This window comes from Neolamprologus brichardi, chromosome 3 (assembly GCF_056152115.1).
Source record: "Neolamprologus brichardi isolate AB-2024 chromosome 3, ASM5615211v1, whole genome shotgun sequence".
Classification (NCBI taxonomy): domain Eukaryota; kingdom Metazoa; phylum Chordata; class Actinopteri; order Cichliformes; family Cichlidae; genus Neolamprologus; species Neolamprologus brichardi.
In genome coordinates, this window is record NC_142106.1 from 44,007,910 (window position 1) to 44,030,920 (window position 23,011).

At 41.6% G+C, this 23,011-nt stretch overlaps 1 protein-coding gene and 1 non-coding gene across 2 annotated transcripts in view; one reads left to right on the forward strand and one right to left on the reverse strand.

The window, feature by feature from the left end:
• The window catches only part of tmem102 (transmembrane protein 102), a 30,038-nt gene extending 24,017 nt beyond the window's left edge, over window positions 1-6,021 (forward strand). Inside the window, exon 6 of the mRNA XM_087837711.1 lies at window positions 1,286-6,021. Within this exon, the coding sequence (XP_087693837.1) occupies window positions 1,286-1,885 (600 nt within the window). The 3' untranslated portion in view covers window positions 1,886-6,021. The remainder of the gene's footprint in view (window positions 1-1,285) is intronic.
• Window positions 6,022-8,508: 2,487 nt separating this feature from the next.
• On the reverse strand, window positions 8,509-8,614 carry LOC118455589 (U6 spliceosomal RNA). The gene has a single exon (XR_004844194.1). It is a non-coding gene; the product is annotated as a U6 spliceosomal RNA (small nuclear RNA).
• Between the last annotated feature and the right edge of the window lie 14,397 nt (window positions 8,615-23,011).

Genomic DNA, 23,011 nt, shown 5'->3' on the forward strand with positions numbered 1-23,011 from the left:
ACAGCAAAAGATGCAAACTCAGCAGCCTGCAACAAGTGCTTTAAGGTGATACTGTGACACTGTCAAAGGAGGTAACTCCTCGAATATGATGAAACACCTGGCGACGCATAGCGGGTTTTTTTTAAAAGCCGAGAAATGCGCCGTATTTGATAGCGTGCTGCGAGACCTCACACCGAGCACTTCTACTGCGGGTGGGTTGCCTGTTATCGGACCCGGAGTTTGCAACATCCCCCAAAAACCCGAAGAGGAGAGTCTTGGCCCCTACCCCTGCCAGTGTAGAAATGATGACGGATGATGATGATGGCAGCAGCAGCCATTCTTCTCTGCGTGAGTAGCTTAATGTTGTTCGTGTGTAATTTACGTTGAGTAGACTAACCACGTTATTACATTAATGCATGTAAGGTGAACTAGCAAACATCATCATAGCTACATGCGGCTGTCTTCTTGTTTGATGGCAGATACTCCCTTCACCCTGGGCAAAAAAGCTAAAATGACCAAAGAAAAAGTGGAAAACAGCTGAACATGAGAGATTTTTGGACAAAGTTTGTGTTCTTGATTCTTTAAGCACCGGCACCGTTTCAAAAGTACCGGTTTGGCACCGGTATCGGATAAAACCTAAACGATACCCATCCCTACTTAGAGGTATTTTTACTTTTGAAAAATGAGAATTATTTTGCATCCTTTCTGCTGGCTGATTCAGTGCTGGTGATTTTGAGGCAGCTCTTCCACACATGACGACAGGTGAGGCAAAGATGATGTGTTACTTAACCCTGACTTGTTTTGGAGACAGAAAATTGATGCCTCAAAGTGAGTTTCAGAAGTGAAAATATGCTGACTCTACAAAGAGGACTTAAAAATAGCAACATCATATGTAATCATAAAGCAGCCTGTGACAATATCTGACAGAAAGAGTCACTGCAAGTCTATCTATGTAAGTCTCTCTATTGCGGTGTGGACAGGTCAGCATCTCTCTCTGTGGGAAACCTTTGTTGCCAGCTGACACGTTGAGATCAACTCGAGTGAGGCTGTGTTGCCTTCTGCTAGTTCTCTGTGTGCTCTAATCCATCTCTCACCACCTCTCTAAAACACACACAGCCATACGTGGATGTCTGGTAATAGAAAGAAACTATTGAAAGAAGCTAGCACGACCAAACTAGACTGTAGAGGCGATAAATTAGAGAGAAACAAGTGCACATAAATGAGGAATCTAAGTAAAAATCAACAGCAGCTCCCTGCACTTTCCTACTAACTGGTCACTTATTGGCTTTTGTTTCTTCTGTTACAGGTTCAGCTGAAGAAGTGCATCCCCTTCCCCATGGCCCAGGCGTTCCAAGCAGCCAAGGCCATCCTATCTCGTATCCTGGCCCGTCCACGAACAGGCCTCAGCCTCTACCACCTGCGCACACTTCTCTTCTGGGCCTGTGACCGACTTCCTTCTGCCTACCTGTCCTGCCCGGACACCGACACACCCGGCCGCCTCCTCCTGGGACTCCTGGACGATCTGGCTCATTGCATCCTGGGTAAAAACTGCCCAAATTACTTCCTGCCCCAATGCAACATGTTGGAGCATCTGACAGACAGCCAGGCACTCCTTGTCGCCAGGAAATTGGCCCACGTGCGCTCGGATCCCAGCGAGCACCTGCGGGCGGCTCTGGACCAAGCCCAGCAGGCGGGCCAGCTGAAGAAGGAGCTGACAGCAAGCACTAACGGCCACAACTCCCCCGGGCATCACTCAGCCAACGGCATCATCTCCCCTTCAGAGGACAAGCTGGCGCAGCGGCTTCAGCAGCTGGTCACAGAGAACCCTGGGAAATCCATATCCGTCTTCCTCAACCCCGATGACGTCACCAGGCCACACTTCCGCATTGATGACAAGTTCTACTGACGCAGACACGCTGCAGGGAAGACGTATGGAATTAAGTGTGTTTAGCTAACAAACACACTGAAGAACGCTGTGCACACGCTCCTGTTTGACCATCCTACGGCGATGAAGCCGTGCTGCTTGACTGACTCTTTAAACCAAAAACACTCATTTCTCACTACTGAAAAAAACGAAACAAAAAACGTCCAGTTTACACGACGTTGCATAATGGACATGATGTCACCAAGCTGTTGCCACGGATATGGCCCTCCCCTAACGAGCTGGCCTTAACAAGACTTATCAGCTGGTGCTGAAGACAAGGGCCGGGCTTTAGTCACGAAAAATAAGTAGAGTGGAGATGAACACAAAGTGTGTGTGTGTGCGTGTACATGTTCGCCCAAGAGTTTTCATCCATTACTTACACTTCTGAAGTCAGCGGGAGAAAAGCTCCACGATTGGTGCATTTCTCCCTTTTTTATTCCAGATCAGAGTGGGCGATAGCTGAATTAGAAAGGAAAAACAAGGTGTGGCTGATGTAACTGAATGTAATGTTGTAAGGAGAACTGCCGAGTCTTTATAGTCTCTTTTCTCTTTAAGCTATATTTTAGCCCCTTTTTTTTTTGACCCTCATGCCTCAATTTATGACTTTTTTCCTCCTCACTTTAAAAAAAATCTTTCTCAGGTATGCACAACCCTGTTTTTGTAGGTCTATGATTATAATGTTTCATGTCAAATACATTTCATGGGGTGATGGAATGTACCAAAGAGCTACGTTTGAGCAGAACAAACACGTTTTAACATGTGTCGACATCTTACTCTGGTCTGACCTGACGAATCCACACGGTCAGAATGTTTGTTTGCCTTTTATCCTTTGAAAGTCTCACACCGGCATGTAAAATGGTAAAAGTGGGCCTAAAATTACAGTTAAAATTTGTGTAAAAAGTGGATCAAATAAATAGGTGCAAAACTTGCAGCAGAACAAGATTATCGGAGCACGGTAACAGTCTGAGAAAGTAATGGTTTCAAAATATGAAATTATAAGTTGGAGTCAAAAATGTTTATGATTTAAAACTCATAAAGCTTATATATAATTAGTAGAAACTAGGAGTAGGGAAAAGGGAGCAGGGCCTTTAAAATAAATAAATAAATGAATGAAAAACCTATAAGTTCTGGTAGGTAATCTGCAAAGAAAGGCAATTTCATTTTTTCCAATACCAATATAAAAGTAAAACTGACGACTGTCAGTTTTCATGCAGTGATATTACCATGAAACTCCTGTAAGTCATATTAGTGCAATGATAATGTTTCAAGTTGATTTAGGGGAGCTATGCAGCTCTTTAGTTGTTTTGTACCTCTAACTTTATTCCCCTGTCACAGTGAAAACTGTTCATGCAAACGATAATGAGAAAGGAGTCAATAGCTAAAGTGTGCCAGACGTTTTATCTCATTAGCGCTCGACTTCTTGCTCACTGACTGACTGTTAACAAGTTGTTAGAAGCCATTTCCCCCTCCGCTTTAGTAGAACTGGAGCGCATCAAATGGTATCCCACAAACAAAAACAACACAGTGAGAAGAAAGGAGAAACAACCTGGGTGAGCTATTGTAACTGACTAGAGCTAGCATGCCTTGGGTGCTTGCTTTTAGCTGTTAGCGTGCTAGCTACAGTAGTACACCGCCTCTTCCAGAGCCACAACAGTTACTTCACTATGGTAGTGAAACTGGTATGTACATTATGAACTACTGTTTGATTATAAAATAAGGAAGCTTTTTTTCCTTAAAAACTAAAAGCATCTGTTAACTTTGTTAATTTAAGACAGCCGGCACACAGCTAGCATCTGTAGCATCTCAAGTCAAAAAGAGTAAAATAATGTAAAAAAATGAGAGGGAGACTGTCAGTCAGCTTGTGTCAAAGATGTGGCTCAGCTTTGCCATTTCACTTGCTGGTGTGAGAATAAACTAAAATTCAAGCAGTTCAAGAATTTAAGAAATTGCTGGTACTGCTAAGTTATCACTGTAAGTTCTAGATAAATCCATAAAACTTTAAGCTTTTCAGTTTTGACTTTTGAGTGCTATGGTAGGCACTTTAAAAGGGGATTAAGAAAACTGAGAATACAAAAGGTAACTATAAAGCAGCAACTATACTCTGCTTGTTGTGTGATGACATATGGACCCTGTTTCCAGGTCCATTTAGTCAGTTTTGTGCATGACGGCACTCGTCTCGCTGCTGTACTTCTCCATAAAGTACCCCTCTGTACTTTATGGAAAAAATACTCACCCCAAAGCATCTAATTCATTGCCTTTGCTGCTGTGTTGATATTCGCATGACAACACTTCTGTAGTCAGCCAGCCTGACTTCACTAACACTCCTTTTTGTTTAAAGTTATAGCTTTTGTATACTTCATGAACACTTCATCAAGTAGCTAGCTAGCTAGCTAACTTCACTAAACTTTGGAAGTCATCTTTTTAATGACCGCCTGGATGCTACACATGATTGTACACAGTTAATTGGAGTTGAATGAATTTGGGCCGTTTTAACCCTCAAAGCTGCCTAAAAGGTATTTACTTTTGGGAACCGCAGAAATAGATAATTCTTTTTTGGCGCTATTGTGTACTACAGCCACCATTAAGTCTACATACTCCAGTACATCTCTTCTTTTTAAACATTGTGTAAGCACATCCATTCACGTACTGTAGGGGAAACACACAGTTTAGTGTCTTTTTTGGAGGCTATTTTTGACTTGACTGCTTCTGGTAATTGTCGCGTCTCCTCTGCTTGACTAGTCTTTTTTTAATGAGCTTCATGTGCTTGTATATGCGCCGACGTGTGTGTTCACTGAGAGACGAACCTGACAGCAGGGTGCAGACAGACACCCAAATGGTGCCTGTGTAATTTCCCCCCTCCGTGGGTGCAGGTGATTTGAAGTTGGCCTTTTAACTTCATCCCACTTCTTCTGGCAACTTGCTGGTCCAAACACACACACACACAAAAAGCTGTTTATACTTGGTATCACTCCAGCACGCTGTTTACTCTGTTAGCAGACGCTCTCCTGCAGCGCCACTTCGCTGATTTGATTACAAGCCGCTGCAGCAGAAGCGAGAAGGAAATCCAGATCACTTCCACTTACATGGATTTAGAGAGAGTTTGTTTTGCTTAAGTGAATTTGAGACTACATGGCTAAATTTTGATTCAATTAGTTGACCCGACACTGCAATGCTGCTCTCAGTGTTGGGTACAAAACACAACAAGCACACAAGTTGGTACAAGTCTCCTTAAAAATCAGGGTGGTGGTTGATTTTAAACTACTGGTTAGAATGTTTCAGGTGTCCTGTGTTACACTGTCAGCTATTGTGTACTTACTACTGAATGATTTTTAAAAGAAAATAATATGTGTGTGCGTGTGTGTGAGCCTGAGGAAAACCAAAGTGTGTTGTCGAGGCTGTACAGAATGTCTCAGCATGGTGTGTATTCAGCTGTTAAGGTGGACCGGGTGTTTTCAGCACTTTCTCCAAGATGGGCCGGATTATGGCTGCCCAGACTCTACAAGATTTGATCACAGCGTTTATTTATTGGAGCGTAGAGATGTGTTAACGGTACGTTCGACGTCCGACTGAGAGTGTTGGAAGTTTAAAACGTGTCACAACTTAACAGGCCTAGTTAGAGATTACTAGACACTGGAAACAATCAATGTTTTTACCTGAATTGTTGAATTGTACACATAAAATCTTTGGGGTATTAGTATTGATTCATAGATATGCAAACAACACCCCAAACGGAATCAAACGGAACTGTGTGTAGATTTATTGTCGATGTAAAAAACGAGGGTTGAGTCACTATCTGCTCTCCAGGAATGAAACACCTGAACACATCACTGTCTTCTCTTTGCTATTCTCTTAATTAAAAGAAAAACTTTTGGTTATTAAAACTTTTGAATGTATCCTCCATATCTTTCTAATTTGTTCCCTACTTGAGATCAGTCACCCTTCACTGTTATCTAAGCAGATGTAGTGTGCTCTATGCTCAGGCACTGAGATAAGCATCTGTAGTGAGTCAGTCCACAGTTTGAGAAATTGAATTTCATATCTCTCTTATTACTTGAGTTCTTTCTCCATTTTTTTCTTTCTTTCTTTAAAAAGAAAAAGCAAGTTTTTATTTCTCTCTATGCTGAGTGATTTGCTTTATTTATTACCGTTTATGTTCTCGGGGTTTATATTGATTGATCTTAAAGCTTTAGCATGAAATAAAACATTACTTTTAAAATGCTACCACGTGCTGTTCTTTAATTATGTGTGCATCATTTTTATAAGGATAAAACAGTCCTCTGTTTCCCTGTGACTAGTCTGCAGTCTAACAGAGCACGGCAGGCTTTAACATCAGCTGCAACACGCATTTAATCCAACAGAGGGCACCACAGGACAGCGTTTACAGCGAGGCTGCTACAGACCCGCCCCACTGCTGCTCTGATAAGAAGCTGATGTTGGATTCTGTCAGCGTCTGTACGCTCTCGTGATGAATGTCAGATTAAAACTGGTGCTAACCTTGCAGCCACATCTCAGTCAAGTTCTTTATCCAAGTCACAGCAACAAAGTCAATTCTGTTTTCTGGACGAAAGGTCAGAGGTCAACCTTGAAGCCTACGCAACACAGATTCTTGTAGATCTATTGGTAAAAGACGTTTGACAACATGTAAGAGATGAATGAAGAGAAATAAATACACATATTTTAGGACCCCTTTATTATAAACCCCCCACACATTTTTTTATGTGATATCTTCAACTTGGGCACACAACACTGCTAACAACCAAACAAATGGAGCAGATTACATACAGCCTCGCTTTGAGGAGAGAAAAAGTTTCTGCTTGGAGTTTCATACACCAGCTTTACTCTACTTCATCATTATTGTTATGGCAGTATTAACCTAAACGAACTTCGAACTGGGTTTATTCTAGGTTTACTTCAGAAAACTAGTGCTAATCTAAATCTACAAACTTCTTCAATTTACCAAAAGACCACCGAACAGCACAAGGCTGATGAAATTGAATGAATAGTTCACCTTCATGTCTGTTAATTTCTAGCTTGAATATTTCTCTGGTCTCTTACTTTTGCTTTCTTGTCTTTCCCTTTCTTTTTCTCACTTACTTTCTCTTTTGCTTTCTTGCTTTTCCATAATGTTAAGCGATCAAACACACTGACTATTATTTATATTGTAAAATACACGGTTAACACATTTGCACTATTTTAACTTCTTTAAGTTTCTTCATGTAATCTCTCTTGAACTTTCTCAACAGTTTGTGTAATTCTTCATCTGTGGTTGGTTATTTCCTGGGGTGCAGATGCCGGGTGGGTAATTTGACAAAAATAATTATGAGTAATTTGGTTTTGTCCCCGGGCGACATTTGAGAATGTTATCCATAGCCTGTCATTAGTTATGTGACGATGGCACAGATGTTTTTGGTACAAACACACACATCATATCGTTTTCCATTAATGCCCGAGACCTCATGCTGATAGCAGCAATCTGTTAAATGTCTTTTAAGCAGATTATGAAGCGAGGAAATCGCTGGATTGTTTGATTTACAGATGCGACTCTGTCACGCACTGACCTCATGAGTCACTGGGACCAGTGACACCGTGAACCCTTCATCTGCCGTTGGCCTCACAGTGACCTGGCTTTAAACCTGAGACTGTGCATACAGTTAGTTATACTTTTTAAAAATAACTTTGCCTCTACACCAGCACAGTGGATTTTAAACCAAACAGTCATGATGTGAGTCTGTGCAGACTTTCAGCTTTGAGGTTTGATAATCGCAACCTTTGGAGTTTCTAACTATGCAATCTGGTCAAAATCCTCTGCAAGAGCAACATGAGACACAAAGAATAATGAGCTGAAATCTTTGGCAGAGTTCTGTACCAGTGCAGATGATCCTAAAAATGGGTATTTTCCAAAGGAGAAGGGTTAATCCTATGATTCTCTATATATATTTTAAAATACACCAATAACCTGTTAAGACTCCATCCATTTGCTTATCCTTTTCAGGGTCATGGGACTTGTCCCAACAGTCCCATGACCCAGGGTGTACCCTGCCTTGGGCATAAGGCAGGGTACACCCTAGACCAGCGGTCCCCAACCTTTTTTGCGCCACGGACCGGTTTATGCCCGACAATATTTTCACGGACCGGCCTTTAAGGTGTCGCGGATAAATACAACAAAATAAAACTAGTACCAGTACCGAAAAAAAAAGATTTATTCATAACACACGTGAAAAGACCCAGGAAAACAGAGCTAATGATAAAAACAATAACAAAGTAACGCTGAAAACCAGACATTTCACACCTGAGCCTCAACTCTCATGGCCCGGTACCGGTCCGAGGCCCGGGACCGCTGCCCTAGACAACTCGTCACTCTGTTGCAGGGCGAGCACATATACACAGACAACCATTCACACTTAGTTAGTTTCTAATTAACCTAATCCTAATAAGTGCATGTCCTTGGGAGGATCCGGACAAACACAGGGAGAACATACACACTCCACACAGGCTGATGGTGGAATTGAACTCAGAACCTTCTTGCTGTGAGGCAACAGTGCTAAGCACCGCACAACCGTGCTACCCAGATGAGATTGGGCGTGCTAAGGCCCAATCTCATCTCTAAAAATGAGGAACGCTTCATGAATTTGCGTGTCATCCTTGCGTAGGCGCCATGCTAATCTTCTCTGTATTGTTCCAATTTTAGTATATGTGCTACCGAAGTAACACATATACTATATACTGTTGTGGGACATGATCATAATATTATAATGCAAAAAGTTGTTGAATTACTGTATCATGTGTAGTGATGGCTAAAAGAGTGTTTTTTTGAGGTTACATTAGTATTATTTTATAAACGTGGAGATCTTGAAGGCCTTCCTCAAACCGCAGCTGTTCACAATTCTCATTCACCCCGTCAAATCTAAATGAGGATGGGTAGTAAAATGAAGGTTGAAATTTCCCACTCCTTGCGAGTGCGATCGATTACACAGGTCTGGAAAAAATAATTTTTTTTTCAGCTGCATGGGATATTTTTGTTAAATTTCATGTTTTTTAGGGTGCTGAATTCAATTTCCCTCCATCATGTACAGTTTTTTTAAAAAAAGGGACAACAGCCATGAAAAAAATCTATATTTTGTTACAATTAACTATGTATCATTTTTCTTATAATTAAAGAAAGAAACAAAAAACTATTCCGTCACAATATATTTAACACTTTTTGTCTGTGAAACCTTTTCTTCTTCTCTTTGATGCTCCTCCGAACACGCTTTTGCTTTATTTCTCTTGATTCTCACTCTTAGAAATATTACATTAATATAAGAAATCATTACTACATATGGTTTTTTGACTCTAGTATAGGATACCAGATTAAAAAGGGAAATTATACGCTTAAGTAAACTAAAAGCATGAAAACCTGACTTGATGGAACTTAAAAAATACTTTTCCAGGTTTCAGTGATTATAAATCTATAAGGAGCAGTCAAAAAATCCTATGCAGTTTTTCTGGTTGCAGACATGTGTTATTGAATTCAATAACAGTAAAAAGTCAGATGATTCTGCGGGTATGTGGTCACGCTCCCTGATTGTGACTGTGTTCACATGTCCACATCCTTCACCGCAGGGTTTCACATGTCCTCACCGGTGTCTCTCTCTCGTAAATAGGCCAGTGTAACCTCAGCCCTGAGGCAGCCTGTTTCGGTGTGTTTGCAGTTTGGAAGTTGTGAATGAGGCCAGGCTGTAACTACCACCGAGCAGAGCAACTGGGGCTGAACGGGGACATGTGTTCACCTGATGCACAGTCGTAACTGTGCCATTGGGCCTTTACCCATCCTCTCATCCGAGTTACCTGCCTAAATGCAAAAGGTGTGAATATGTAAGTGTTCATGTACCAAAAACCCACCATAACCCGCTATCATCCAGCCGTGGCATTTTGACAGAAGAGCTGGATCTCGAAGCGTCCTTACTCACCTGTAGTTGTGTGTGAAACCACGAGACACGTCACTAAATCAGTTCCACAGTGGACATCACTTCACACATTGATGATTTATATTCAAACTCTGTGTGCCTTTTTCTCACCATCATGCCCTGTGTGCGTGTTTCTGTGAAACTTGTCCCCGTGCCAGCGTGCATTAATCTCCATTATTGAATCACGTGTATTAAGAGTTTGCAGGGGGGAAAAGAAAAGGGAGGACAAATGGGAGAGAGCTCTGCTTTGTTTTCATGCCGCGCACACGTCGTGGGTGCCTCCCCCAACCTTTTGCCCTTGTGCTGTACAGCCGCTCCTTTCGGGCCTCATAATGGCCGCTGTCATAGCTGATTGCGAATCACACGTCATTAAGCTGATAGGTTTCTGCTATGATTGAGTGGCGCACGTGAAGGTAGATGTAAAATTCAAGAAAAATGCACACTGTCGCCTTTCTAAACGTATGTGTAGTTAATCTTTTATGAGGTAATGCATTCTCCACGTGCAACTGTATAGCATGTTTCATTTGGGATTCGTTTACGTGTGGACGAGAAAAACGGAGAAAACGCAGCGTCAAAGGTGTGCGCCTTTTTTGACGTCAGACTGTGCATCACATTATTGTTTCGGTGAAATGGATTTCTACAATGGCGGACTTAGACTTAACTTTACTCTCTGCAGTGTTTACATGCTTACATATACAACACAGTTTCTGTCCCTCCACACATAGGACTCAGTTCTGCTTCTATGTGCTATCTTTGTTTACTCTTTCCCGCCCAGGTTTCTAGACTTCTGATTGGCCAACATTTCTAAACGGTTAGGAATATATCGCCACCTGATGCTTTGGCATGTTCCTAGCAGCGTTTTCCTTTGTTTTTGCGTTTATGTGTGGATGGGATTTAAAAAAAACAAAAACAAAAACAGAAAATCTCCATTTTCAAAAATACCCGTGTACGTGTGGACGTAGCCTAATTTTTTAATTTTTTTGCTGTTTTGTTTTATCAGTTGTTCTTAACTTATTTACTGTATAGCACATTGGTCCTGTGTTGGCTGTTTTAAAGTGCTTTATAAATAAAGTTGGATTGGAACTTTCTACCATAAGCTTTTTGCTGTCTATTTTTGTGGAAATTCTAGTTTTATTTTGGCATACCCATGTCTACAACAAAAGCTGTCACAGTGCCATATAAGCTACGCTGTAGCATTATGTGCACCTTCTTTGAACCTACATATAATAGCAACAAACAGCAGCTGTGAGAGGTCTATATTCTTGTAGTATGCTGTTTAAAAACCATATGCTCATATGACATTAGTATGAGGTGAGTACCTCTATGAAACAAAATGTAAAAGACTAAAATTTTATCTAGCTTGCTAGCTTGCGCTATGCTAATTTCTACACTGATAGAACAGCTAGCTTTTTGGCAGCGCTGTTTTTCTCATTGTGAACTGGCTCCTCCTGCAATTCAGTCAAAGGAACTGCCAGTTTGATATATTGGAGACCTTACCCATTTAAGAGCTTTACGTAAGCTTTACGAACACGTAAAATCTATGCAAATACTTCAAGTTTTGTTTTGTAGAAACAAGCTAGATTTTGCTGACCTGTATAAACAGATTTGACCAATCCGACCACTGCTTTGAATGGGTCTCTGAAATTATTTCTTTGCCTCCTTAGATGTGGTGCCAATTCTGCCATCAAGAGCTCAAACTGCCATGCTGACCTCCTGAAATTTACAAAAGCAGCTGCGATACAGCTTCAACTTCCTGCTGTTGCCTTCTTGTGACATTTAAATGAATCAGAATTTCCGTTTCTTCCTTTTCTTGTCAAGAAACATCAGGACCAGCGCTGATGTCAACTTTATTGTTTGCACAGTGCGTTTTTGTATGTATGTACTGTATGTCTGGTGTGTATATACATTACACAACAACTTAAGACCCAAATAATTTTGAATTTTGTGTCATGTTTTTGCAGCATGCTCGGTGAGTAATGACCTTTAGCCACAGACCAACCTTTATCTCAGGTCAGGTCTGCTAGTTTTCTCAGCAACTACTGTTACACAGCTCTGATTAAATGCTGTGAAATATCAGCAGGTCACATTTTTCACCAGTGTACGTGTGTGTGTGTTAAGCCAATCTCCATCAAATATAGGGTGAGAATGCCTTATACAAATGAGGCCCTGTAAGTTTGGCTCCGAGCAGAAGCACAGATGCCAAAATGATTTTTGCGCCCATCGATTTTTGACAGGGTAGTCGATGCTGTTGACTTTGTGGCTTGGCCAGAGAATGTAAAACCTCCTGCCTCAAGTTTTCTTATCTACAGGCTCAGGAGAGAGGAAGCGGAAGAAGGAGCGGGGGTAAAAACCAGCGTGTCTTTCTCATGCAGAGTGTTTGCCCTGCTGTTCATGACTTAAGCACTTTTTCTGTTTAGTTTGTCATCAAGTTCACTTGCAGAATTAATCTCTCACATAGCAGTTCTTTCATTTTATTATATAAGCATCCTCCTCAGTTGTCTCTGTCTGTAGACTGCTCCACGACTCTTGCAGGAGGCACTTGATGACATCACTGTTGATTGTAATGCTGCCAGTGATGCCCATCATTGGACACAATTACTTTTATCGATCATCTCTACCTTCTCTGCTCTCCTTTGCTCGCCTCCTTTCAACTTTGCAGACACTGCTGTTGGCGTCAGATCCATGTGTGTGTGAGTGTGTGTGTGTGCGCGCAGCAGGAAATGTCTAACTCATATCCAGAGAAATCTTCTTTAAAACTTGGATAACATCTTTAGCAGCAGACCAGCTTTGACTTAATCTCCAGCGAGCTTTACACATCAGATATAATTGTTGTCCTCTTTTACTTGCAGCTACATTACTAACAAATGTGCTGCTAACAGATGGGACTTAGTGTATGGCACAGACGTGGGAGTTTTATCAATGTCCCATAAGAGGCGATTTGTTCGGCTGAGAACAGGAAACAGACAAAAGACCTGGAGGTGAGGGAGAAAAGTTTCACCAGTCAGTCATAACCAACTGTAAAATAATATTAATTTTATACAGCCACATGTTTCAGATTTGCACCATGACAAACAAGAAGAAAGAAATAATTTGTTTCGTTTTTATTATTTAGACAATTTGCGATGTCTGTTGCCAAGCTTTAGATACAATGTATCGCAAATTACCATCATTATCTCAGAGTTCTGACGAAATCTTACAAAATCTGAACTTTTTTAAAATCTCCTTTTGATTGATTAAGTTTAGCTGTGACAATTTGCAAGTAACAGAGTCACAGATTCGGTTTCCATTTGCACTCCCGCGGGTGGCAGTCACTTTCTGGCATACAATAACTTTTTGGCACAACACCTGTAGCTAAGGGGGCAAAACAGTCGCATGAATGCTGCTGTTTGACTGAGGAAGAATAAAGAAGTTGTGGTAAGCCAATCACACGACCACTTCAACATGACAAGGCAACAAGGTGATATATACCAGTTTTTTGGAATTGTGTCGATAGGCCACGTAAAACCAGAGTCATGATTAGGGATGGGTACCGGTATCTGACATAAACGGTAGTAACCAGACCGAAAAGCAGCGCACATTTCGGTGCTTTTTTTCCCTGAGCTGTGATACACTTTAGATTCTAGCCAATCATTTTACGTTTCGAGGATAGTAGGCGGGTCCAGGTAGGTACGTTATTTTAGAGCAGAGCTACAGACTGCTGACTACGGGTAGAAAACAGGAGCAGTGATACACCTGCTGCTGTCAGACCTGCAGGTATCAGGCTGTGATGTTCTCCTTTATAGTAGACAGAGATTTTTGGAGGGGCACAAATAATTTGTGTGGCATCTTATTGAATGCAGAACAGCTGATTGTTCTGTAAATAGTTTGAAATGGTTATTTAAAAAAAGGGGGTAAAAGGTAAATGGCTGCAAATATCTTTGTTGTTTGCAAAACTTGTGCGTATGATTTTAAAATGGACCATTTAAATTTGCATTTAAAGTTATGAAACATGATTCAATAAACATGTTTGTGGTTGTTACAGTAAAAAATATAACTTTTTCTACTCGGATTTTAAGTTTTTTGTCTGATTTTAGATCAATTGTGTAAGTACAGTATGTTATAATGAAAACATAACTGTAAATTCAGACACGTGAGGTTGTGCTGAAAAGGACGATACCAAATAAGGCAAAGTAAATAGTTTTTAAAGGTAAAATGTGGAGGAAACATCAAAAGTAGTTCAAAATGGCCAATTACACCCTGGACCCCAGAGGGTTAAACGTTTTTTTTAATAGTAATGCAATAGTTACTTTTCAAGTAATGAATGTCTTTTAGAATCTCGTAACTCAGTTACTTTTTTGAAGAAGTAACTAGTAACTATAATTAATTACTTTTTCAAAGTAACTTGCCCAACACTGGTTAGTCTGTTGTGCGGTGTAGTGCGGTACTTAGACGGCCAAATGTACTCTCATTAAGATGTCACTGAGGTATTGCAACTCATTTGGCTGCTATCTGCCCATTGAATTCTTATCAGCTGTTATCAGTCCCATATCACTGTGGGTGATACGCCCGCGTAGGCTCAAAAGGTAGTTTTCATTACTTCAAGGGGGTTGCCTCCACCTCTGCTAATGTGGACTTGAGCTTCTGCTTTAAACTAAGCAGATGTCGCCCATTACCTCTGTTCATGACATGGTAACTAGCCACTTGAAGGAGCAGGAGGATGCCTGCTTGTGATGTGGGACTGATAGCAGGCGATAAAAGCCATGAAGTGGGTGACTATTAAAATAGGTGGGGGAGGTTTTAATTGACTCATACCTGCTGCTTTTTGTCTGCTAAAATGTAATAAGTTCTGACTAACTACACAAATCAGGAGTTTGTTATTTTTGCAGTATGGCCTCACCTGATAGGCAGACCACCTGCAACCAGCCCCGTCAACCTGCTCTGTCTTCTTCCCCTCTACATCCCTCATTAGCCTTTCGTCAGTACAGAATTATGCTGTCGTTTTATTATCCTCCCGAGGCGCCTGGTGCTGACGCAGCACTCAGGAGTTGTCTTGTGCCGTCTGCGTTTTTTCTTTTCCAACCCCTTTTTGCTTCCGCAGCCCAGGAGAAAAGGAAACGAGGGAGGAGGAGGAGAGGGAGGTGATAGGATGGCTACAATCCTTGATGGCGGCACGGAGAGAGAGCAACGGCAAGGCTAGCAAAGACACGTGTGATGGAGAGGCAAACCATACACATTAAACTTTATAGCAAGAAAATGCCGAGACAGATGAGAGACATGTTATGTGTCTACCAGATTACTGGTCCCAGCTCCGGCTCACAATTTGGGATCTAAAATAACTCGTTCTGCCTTGGCTCACTAATCTCTCCCTCTCTTTCTTCTCTTTTCCTTTTCCATCTTTTCCTCCGTCTACTATGAACGTACAGTTCAAAGACCCCTCCTGCTCCTCCCTTCCCGTTCCCACATTAATTAAATCTGTATGTAATTACTATCGTCAAGAAGGGAATCTGAGACGAGCAAAGAAAATTGGTCACGGCCTCTGTATCTTTGAAGTGAAATTACTTGAGCAAAATTTACTACCCGAACATAAAGATGCTTCATCGGGATCGACACGCAGAGGAAGGTGGAGGCTTAAAATCTTAATGTCCAAAATGTGATGCTGGGAACGAGCTTTCACTTGTTGCAACCTCAACGTGACTTCTGACCCCACTATGAGGATACAGGAGGGGGAACAGGGAGACTGAGAGGGGTGAGAGGACAGAGCCTTCGATAAAGATTGTGCAATGATTTGTTGCTGTATCTCGCCTGCTTGTCCTCATTTCCTGACCTCAGAGCACATGTTTCCCCGTAGCATCTTTAATAGTTTATTTATGAAAAGAGACTAATTATTCATAGCTGCTACAGGCGCTGGAAGACAACTATGTGAAGCTGTGACTTTGTAGGAGAGCGGTGAGTTAAACCAATAGTACAGATTACATGTTGAGTTTGTGGTGTGACACGCTGAAAGCAAACACCAAAAATGTAAGAAAATTAGAAATACTGAAAGCAGTTTTCATGTGTACCTTCTCAGCTGAATATAGACAGTAATAATCAGGGCAGTCTGTAGACGCTCATGTTAAAATCCCCAACTTTACAGGTGAAATAGACACACTCAGCTGGACCATCAACAGTTTGAGTATCTGTAGCTAATTTCCTGTGTTTTGGGACAACTGGTGGTGAATTTTGAAAGTCTGAGGCCTTAGACTAACAGGTCCAGATCGCCTTGATCGATGATCCCCTGGCAACCACAAGGATAAAAGGTATATTCTCTCAACCGGTTGGCAAATGGCTCGTAGCTGTCGCTAGGTGAAATCAATTCCAAAGATTGCTTTGGTTGCGAGCAGATTGCTGCAGTTGTCTGTAATTTTACTGGTAAGATGTTGACTTGTCTGTAAACAAATGCTAACTAAACACAGTCCCTAGCACTGTTACCTTTTTGCAGTCAGCTTCACTTAGTTGTGCAGGTAACCTCTTTTAACCACTCAAGGAATTCACATTTTTCCCAAAAGGTGGTTTTCAGGGGGTCGGTGATGGTGAACACACTTAGAAATCTACCTGTTACCAGTGCTAATTTCTTATCTTTAGTTTAAAATAGATTACGCCGAGTGGGATTGTCATACTGACGGTAAAATCGATGTATTTTGGTAGCCTTGTAAAAACAATGTTTTTTTAAATGACGTTTGCATTGCCTAAACAATTTTTTGTCCCAAAGGGTTTTTAATCATATTTACAGATAAATGGTAAATGGCCTGTATTTGTATAGCGCTTTACTTAGTCCCTAAGGACCCCAGAGTGCTTTACACTACATTCAGTCATTCACACACTGGTGATGGCATTCACACACTCTGTCGCACTGACAGAGGCGAGGCTGCCGGACACTGGCGCCACCGGGCCCTCTGACCACCATCAGTAGGCAACAGGTGAAGTGTCTTGCCCAAGGACACAACGACCGAGACTGTCGGAGCCAGGGTTCGAACCGGCAACCTTCCAATTACAAGATGAACTGCCAACTCTTGAGGCACGATGAGCTAGGACACTCGCTTAGAAAAAAAAAGACCTACAATATAATAAAAATATAGCACCCAGCAACTTTGTGATCCGAGGCAAGCTAGGTAGCCAGTGCTAATTACACAAAGCAAACGTTTTTCAGCTCTACCCTCATGTTCACATATTGCCACATCCTTTATTGCAGCGGTACCCAACCTTTTTTGTGCCACAGGGCAGTTTATGTCTGACAATATTTTCACGGACAGGCCTTTAAGGTGTTGTGGATAAATACAACTAAATAAAACTGGTACCAGTACCAAAAAAAGATTTATTCATAACACATGGGAAAAAACCCAGGGAAACTGAGTTAACAATAAACACGATAAAAAAATGACGATAAACACCCTGAAAACCATAAACCTGAGCCTCAACTCTCGTGGCCCAGTACCAAACGACTCATGGACTGGTACCAGTCCATGGCCCGGGGGTTGGGGACCACTGCTTTATTGCCCACCACCACCAAACCCTACCTGATTTCACTGGGTAATGTCATGGTAGCTTCATCCATCTTTCAAATTAAGTCTATGATTTTCACAGTTGCAATGTTGCATAATGTTCTAATGCTGTTTGTAAAGCAAGCGTTATATCACTAAATTCCAAGTGTCTTTGTTCCCTGGTCGCTCGCCAGTCTCGAGTTCACAAAAGCGCTTCAACCTTATTCCAGACTAATAACATGTGAGATGTCAATCATCCTCTTTCCCCCCAGGCTAACCTGCTCCCATCATCGACTCTTCATTCTGTGATTATTCACCATCCCTCCTACATGAACCGCTCAGGCCAGGGGACGGCAGAACACATGAATAATTCTAACAGAGCTGTATTTATTCTTGCATTTAGTTTAACAGGACTGAGAATAATACGAGTGTGTATGTGTTTGTGCATGTGGGCCTCTCTTTCACCCATCAATTTGTCCTCTGTCATTTGTACTCTCTACACAGAGATGGAAGCTTGTTGGCATGAATAGAAATGTACCTCTCATTGTGAATATACATGATCCATGATGCAACATTGTGTATGTGTTGTTGCAGCTTTTATTGACACTGATGACAGGGAAAATAAGTAAAGTAAGGAACAGAAGAAGAAACCTCTGTATGTGTGTCTGCACGCACGCGTGTGTGTGTGTCTATGTGTTAGCCTTTAAATGTGTGCTTTTACAAAACTGTACTTTTCCCTAAAATCTACATGTGTACTGTATTTCTGTGAGTGTATGTGCATATATTTACATACACTAAGCACACAGATTCACACACACACACACACACACACACACACACACACACACACACACACACACACACACACACACACACACACACACACACATATATGTATACATATATATGCAGAGCTTATGATTGGGCTCAAAGGTGCTATTTCAGATATGACTTAAAAAGGCAGGTAATCCATTTTTGCACACACTTTTTCCTCTGGGTGTGTGTTTGGGGAAACGATGGGAGGCTGTAGTGACGGGAAAAAAGAGGTGAAAACAGGCTGATTGGAAGAACGGTGGAATACTCCAGGGAGAGATAATGGAAATAGATGAAAGGAGCAGAAAAATACGGAGGTATGATATAGAGTAATAATCTCAGCCTATATTACCTTTCATGTACGGGCAGTGGTGCGAACTTACATTATACAAACAGCACAAGAGCAGCAGCCAGAGAGCTGGTGCATGTGTGCATGTGTATTCATACTATGTGTGCGCATGTTGTTTGTGGGTAATTCATCATTTGCTCTACTTACAATACAAAGCAATTTTACAAGTAAACATACAGAGAGATTACAGCCCACAAAAGCACCACAACAGAAGTGTTGTAGTAACTCACTGTGTGGCTCGCACACACACACACACACACACACACACACACACACACACACTGTTACGGCAGACCTCCGGCACCCAAAGTGCAGAATGCTGTTTACACTCACTGCTCTGTATGTTGTTGGGATTTAATACTGACAAGAAACATGAGACAGCTACAAAAAACAAAACAAAAACATATCAGATTGTTTTGTAGAATGTGTAAGTGTAGTGTTCAAAAAGTGGGTTTTATTTTAAACCCTAAAATATGACAAAATTATTACCTAAAAGCGATGATAATAAAAGAGATCAACTAAAACAGCGGTCCCCAACCTTTTTTGCACCACGGACCGGTTTATGCCCGACAATATTTTCACAGACCAGCCTTTAAGGTGTCGCGGATAAATACAACAAAATAAAACTAGTACCGGTACCGAAAAAAAGAAAATTTATTCATAACACACGTGAAAAGACCCAGGAAAACCGAGTAAACAATAAAAACGATAACAAAATAACGCTGAAAACCGATAAAAACCCTGAAAACTATGCATTTCACACCTGAGCCTCAACTCTCGCAGCCCGGTACCAAACGACTCACGGACCGGTACCGGTCTGAGGCCCGAGGGTTGGGGACCGCTGAACTAAAAGACTGCCACATGAAAATACTGCTTAATTCATTTCATTTTTATAACAGTTGCCCCAAGGCGGTTTACATTGTAAGGCAAAGACCCTACAATGTTACAGTCAGACGACCCCCTACAAGCCAGCACTTGGCGAGAGTAGGAAGGAAAAACTCCCTTTTAACAGGAAGAAGCTATATGCTAGTGGAGCAAACCATTATAAACACAAAAGGGTGTTTATATGGAGTTAAACCTCTGCAAAAATAAACATGGACGTTGCTCCCGGCTGGAAAAATGAAGCCCATGAGGAGGTGCCTAAAAATGCATTCTATGTGAAAGCCACACGATGATGATAGCTGCGTTTGTTAAAAGATTTCTGCTTCTACAAAAGTCTCTTTTACACATTTAATAAAAATACTGTTAATTTTCACGTAGTTTCAACAGAATTTTGTCTGCCACCCATTGTTTCTGGACTTTATTAATCAAAATTAATGTTAGCAAAATGGCCACCACCATCTTGGAGCCAAAAAATATCATGTTATTGATTTATTGGGTAACAACTTTGATTAGCAGCCAACATTAATAAATTATACAGGCACAAAAAATGACACAGGATACCTGCTAATTCCTGCTAAGTAACACACTAATCAAACACTACAATTTCGCTTACCAAAGCTGGAGCACATCGTTCTTAGATGGACTGTACCTCACAGAAAACCAAATTTTTTGTTAGATATTTCCATTGAAATGGTATAAAATGAGCCAACAACCTTGATCGAGAGGTTGAGTTCAGCAGCTTGACATGGCAGAGTAAACATGCTTTTTAATGTAAAGTTGGGCATTTTAAGAAGTCTGACCCAGTTCAAGTCTTGCCTTTTGTGCATCGGTGGTATGCTAGCTTTATCTTTCAGCCCTGGGTGCTACATTGCATGCTAGCTGTTATCTATTGGCTAGCCTTGGAACCAAACACACTTAAGACAAACCTCTATGCTATGTCGGGAATTTAGGACGGTCGGGATATAATAATGTGACTACGGTTACACCTTTCTGCATTTTCTTGTAACTTTGAAGCATTTTCTCAGATTTCCTTGTAGCATAAGGACAACATTTGTTAGGTCTGATTCACTAGTTTGAAATAATCTTTGTGCACAGAGATGATTAATCTGAGGAAAGAAGCTAAGCTGATTTGAATCCTCTTGAAATTTGGGAATTTTCTGCATACAGCTAGCATGCTAATACGTAGCTTCCCATGTGATTAATGGCTACATATTCCTGATCACCGTTGGCAACACATTTGTAAAATGATATCATAGGCACCTTTATTTTATGACTCAGTTTTTTAATATTTTTTTTCCACAGTAAAATTTGAGCACACATGTACCATGAGAGCAACGGGACTCTGGCTCATGTCGAGTCTCTGGTGCTGAGTATCTAGTGATGTGTACAGTAACAGCCAGCAGCAGCAGCAGCGAGGTGACATGAGGTGGCTGTCATTCAGCTCTATCTGCATATATAACATGTGCTCCTTTGTCTCAGCCACTTACTCCTCTTGTCCATCAACGTCTACATGTGACAGAGCCGAGCTACGGCTCAGTGCTTCATACACGGAGACAGAAGGGGGGGGGGGGGGGGGGGTGTGTGTGCAGGAGCGAGAGAGACCACAGGAAGGACAGTGAGGGAGACGAGAAGAGAAGCAAGTGCTGCGCTGAACACAGACAGCTATTCACGTCTTTCACACTGTAGGATGAGTCATCGCACTCGGCACTGCGCTCTGAACGAAACAGAATGGGGAGAGACACCTGCAGAGAGGGGCTGTAGAGTGTGACAGAGGGCTAGAAAGCATCATACAGTCACATAGAGGAAAAAACAAACATGCAAACAAGCAAAAAAAACCCCAACAACCCTAGTGTCTGCCGATTCTCCTGCTGCAAATAGGAGGAAAAAGCATCAGTGACAGACAGGAGGGGGGACAGAGTGTTTGAATAGAAACTGCACTGAGTTATAGAGAAATTGAATGATGATGCATTTGTGCAAAGTAAAATATAATATATAAAACAAAAAAATCTATCAAAGTGATTGCTATTAAGTGAAAGGTTCCAAAGTTGTACGTATGAGATGCTGAATGTTTGAAATGGCTTCTGTTTTTATGGATAAGTCGTCATCTTAGAAAGATGCTCCGGATCCTGAAGAACGCAGCTCACTCTCTGGGCAGTATTTACTGGTTATATTTTGTGTATGTTCTTCAAATGTACTTTAAGAACTTTCTATGGTTGTTTGCGGAGGTGTGATCTCTGGCTTTGCTGCAGGACAGGAGTGATGCAGCGAGCTCCAGGGACAGTACCGGACATGCTGGCAGAGCATGCAGACTGGAGGAGCCAGGGATTGAACCAGTAACCTTCTGATCAGTAGGTGACCTGCGCTACCTCCTGAGCTACAGCGACACCTGTAGCCTGCTGTAGTCCATCCGAGTGTTACAGTAGCAATAAAAATTTGCTTACGAGAGCGTTCCATCTGCGAGTGGTGACTGGAGTTTACAGCTGTCATCGAAGTGCATTTTCCAAACATTATATTCACTTTAAAATGCTTTACGTTGAACCCTAAATGTAGTGTATACATGTATTAGTGCTACACAATAAGGTTGCCCATTGGTTTCTCATTTTTAGCATTGTGTCAGTCGACATTTTAAAGGGAGAAATTAATTCTAGAGGCCAGAGATCAACATGCTTTTTGAGCCTCCATCAGTTGGCCATTCAAAGAACTGCACTTCCATTGCAATCACAATTTATCAGCCTCAGGTCGATGAAGGGGATGCACCTGGTGATCCGGGTTACCCTTCACAACTATAAATACTTTGTATCGTTCCTTAAGCAATTGTAGGTGCAAAACATTTCTTCTGCTTTCTTCTCATTGATTGCCCAGTGATAAATCGGCCCTGGTAAACAGTCCATTTGAGCAGACACTCTGGGATGGAAGATCTAGCAGAGGACACTATGTTGTCAGGAGCAGAGCGTTATGGATCCCTGCCTCGTGTTTTTTCTCGCAGATGAAACCTTCCCCCTTTGATTTGAGTCGACAAAACCTTTTCCAGCCAGCTGGGAACAAAAAGATCTTCAATTACAGGCTTTCAAAAGCAAGGTTGATAGCAGAGGACACGTTTGGGTGTGGAGGAAGAGTTGATCCACGTCATTATTCAACAGTACACTCAAATGTATTCAGTAGGTGTATGGGAACAAATCGAGGGGCCAGGGTGGAGGGTATGGCAGGAGCTGTGTTAGTGTCGCTAAACAAGGTCATAGGAGAAGCTGAGCTGGAGGAAGATGCAGAAGTGAGAACACATGAGTCATCTTCAGACTCATCTATCTGAAGGATTCTCGCACTGTCCTCTCACAAAGTTATGCAGTTCAGCTCATTATGGAGGAACGAGATTAAAGCTGACTTCTGGGATGGCCTTTGTGTTGTGTCCATGGCATCATTTCTGACCTACAACTTTTGTACTGGAGAAAAAGAAAGAAAAACAGGTTAAAAACATTTTAATCTTTGGTAACCATTGTTTTATGACAGGAACCAAAAGGTAGCTGTAGGAAACAAAGCCGTAAGTATGTTGATGTCACAACAGCTAGACATGAAGCTTCATATGGTTATGAAGCGCCTTGAGGCGACTTTTGTTGTGATTTGGCGC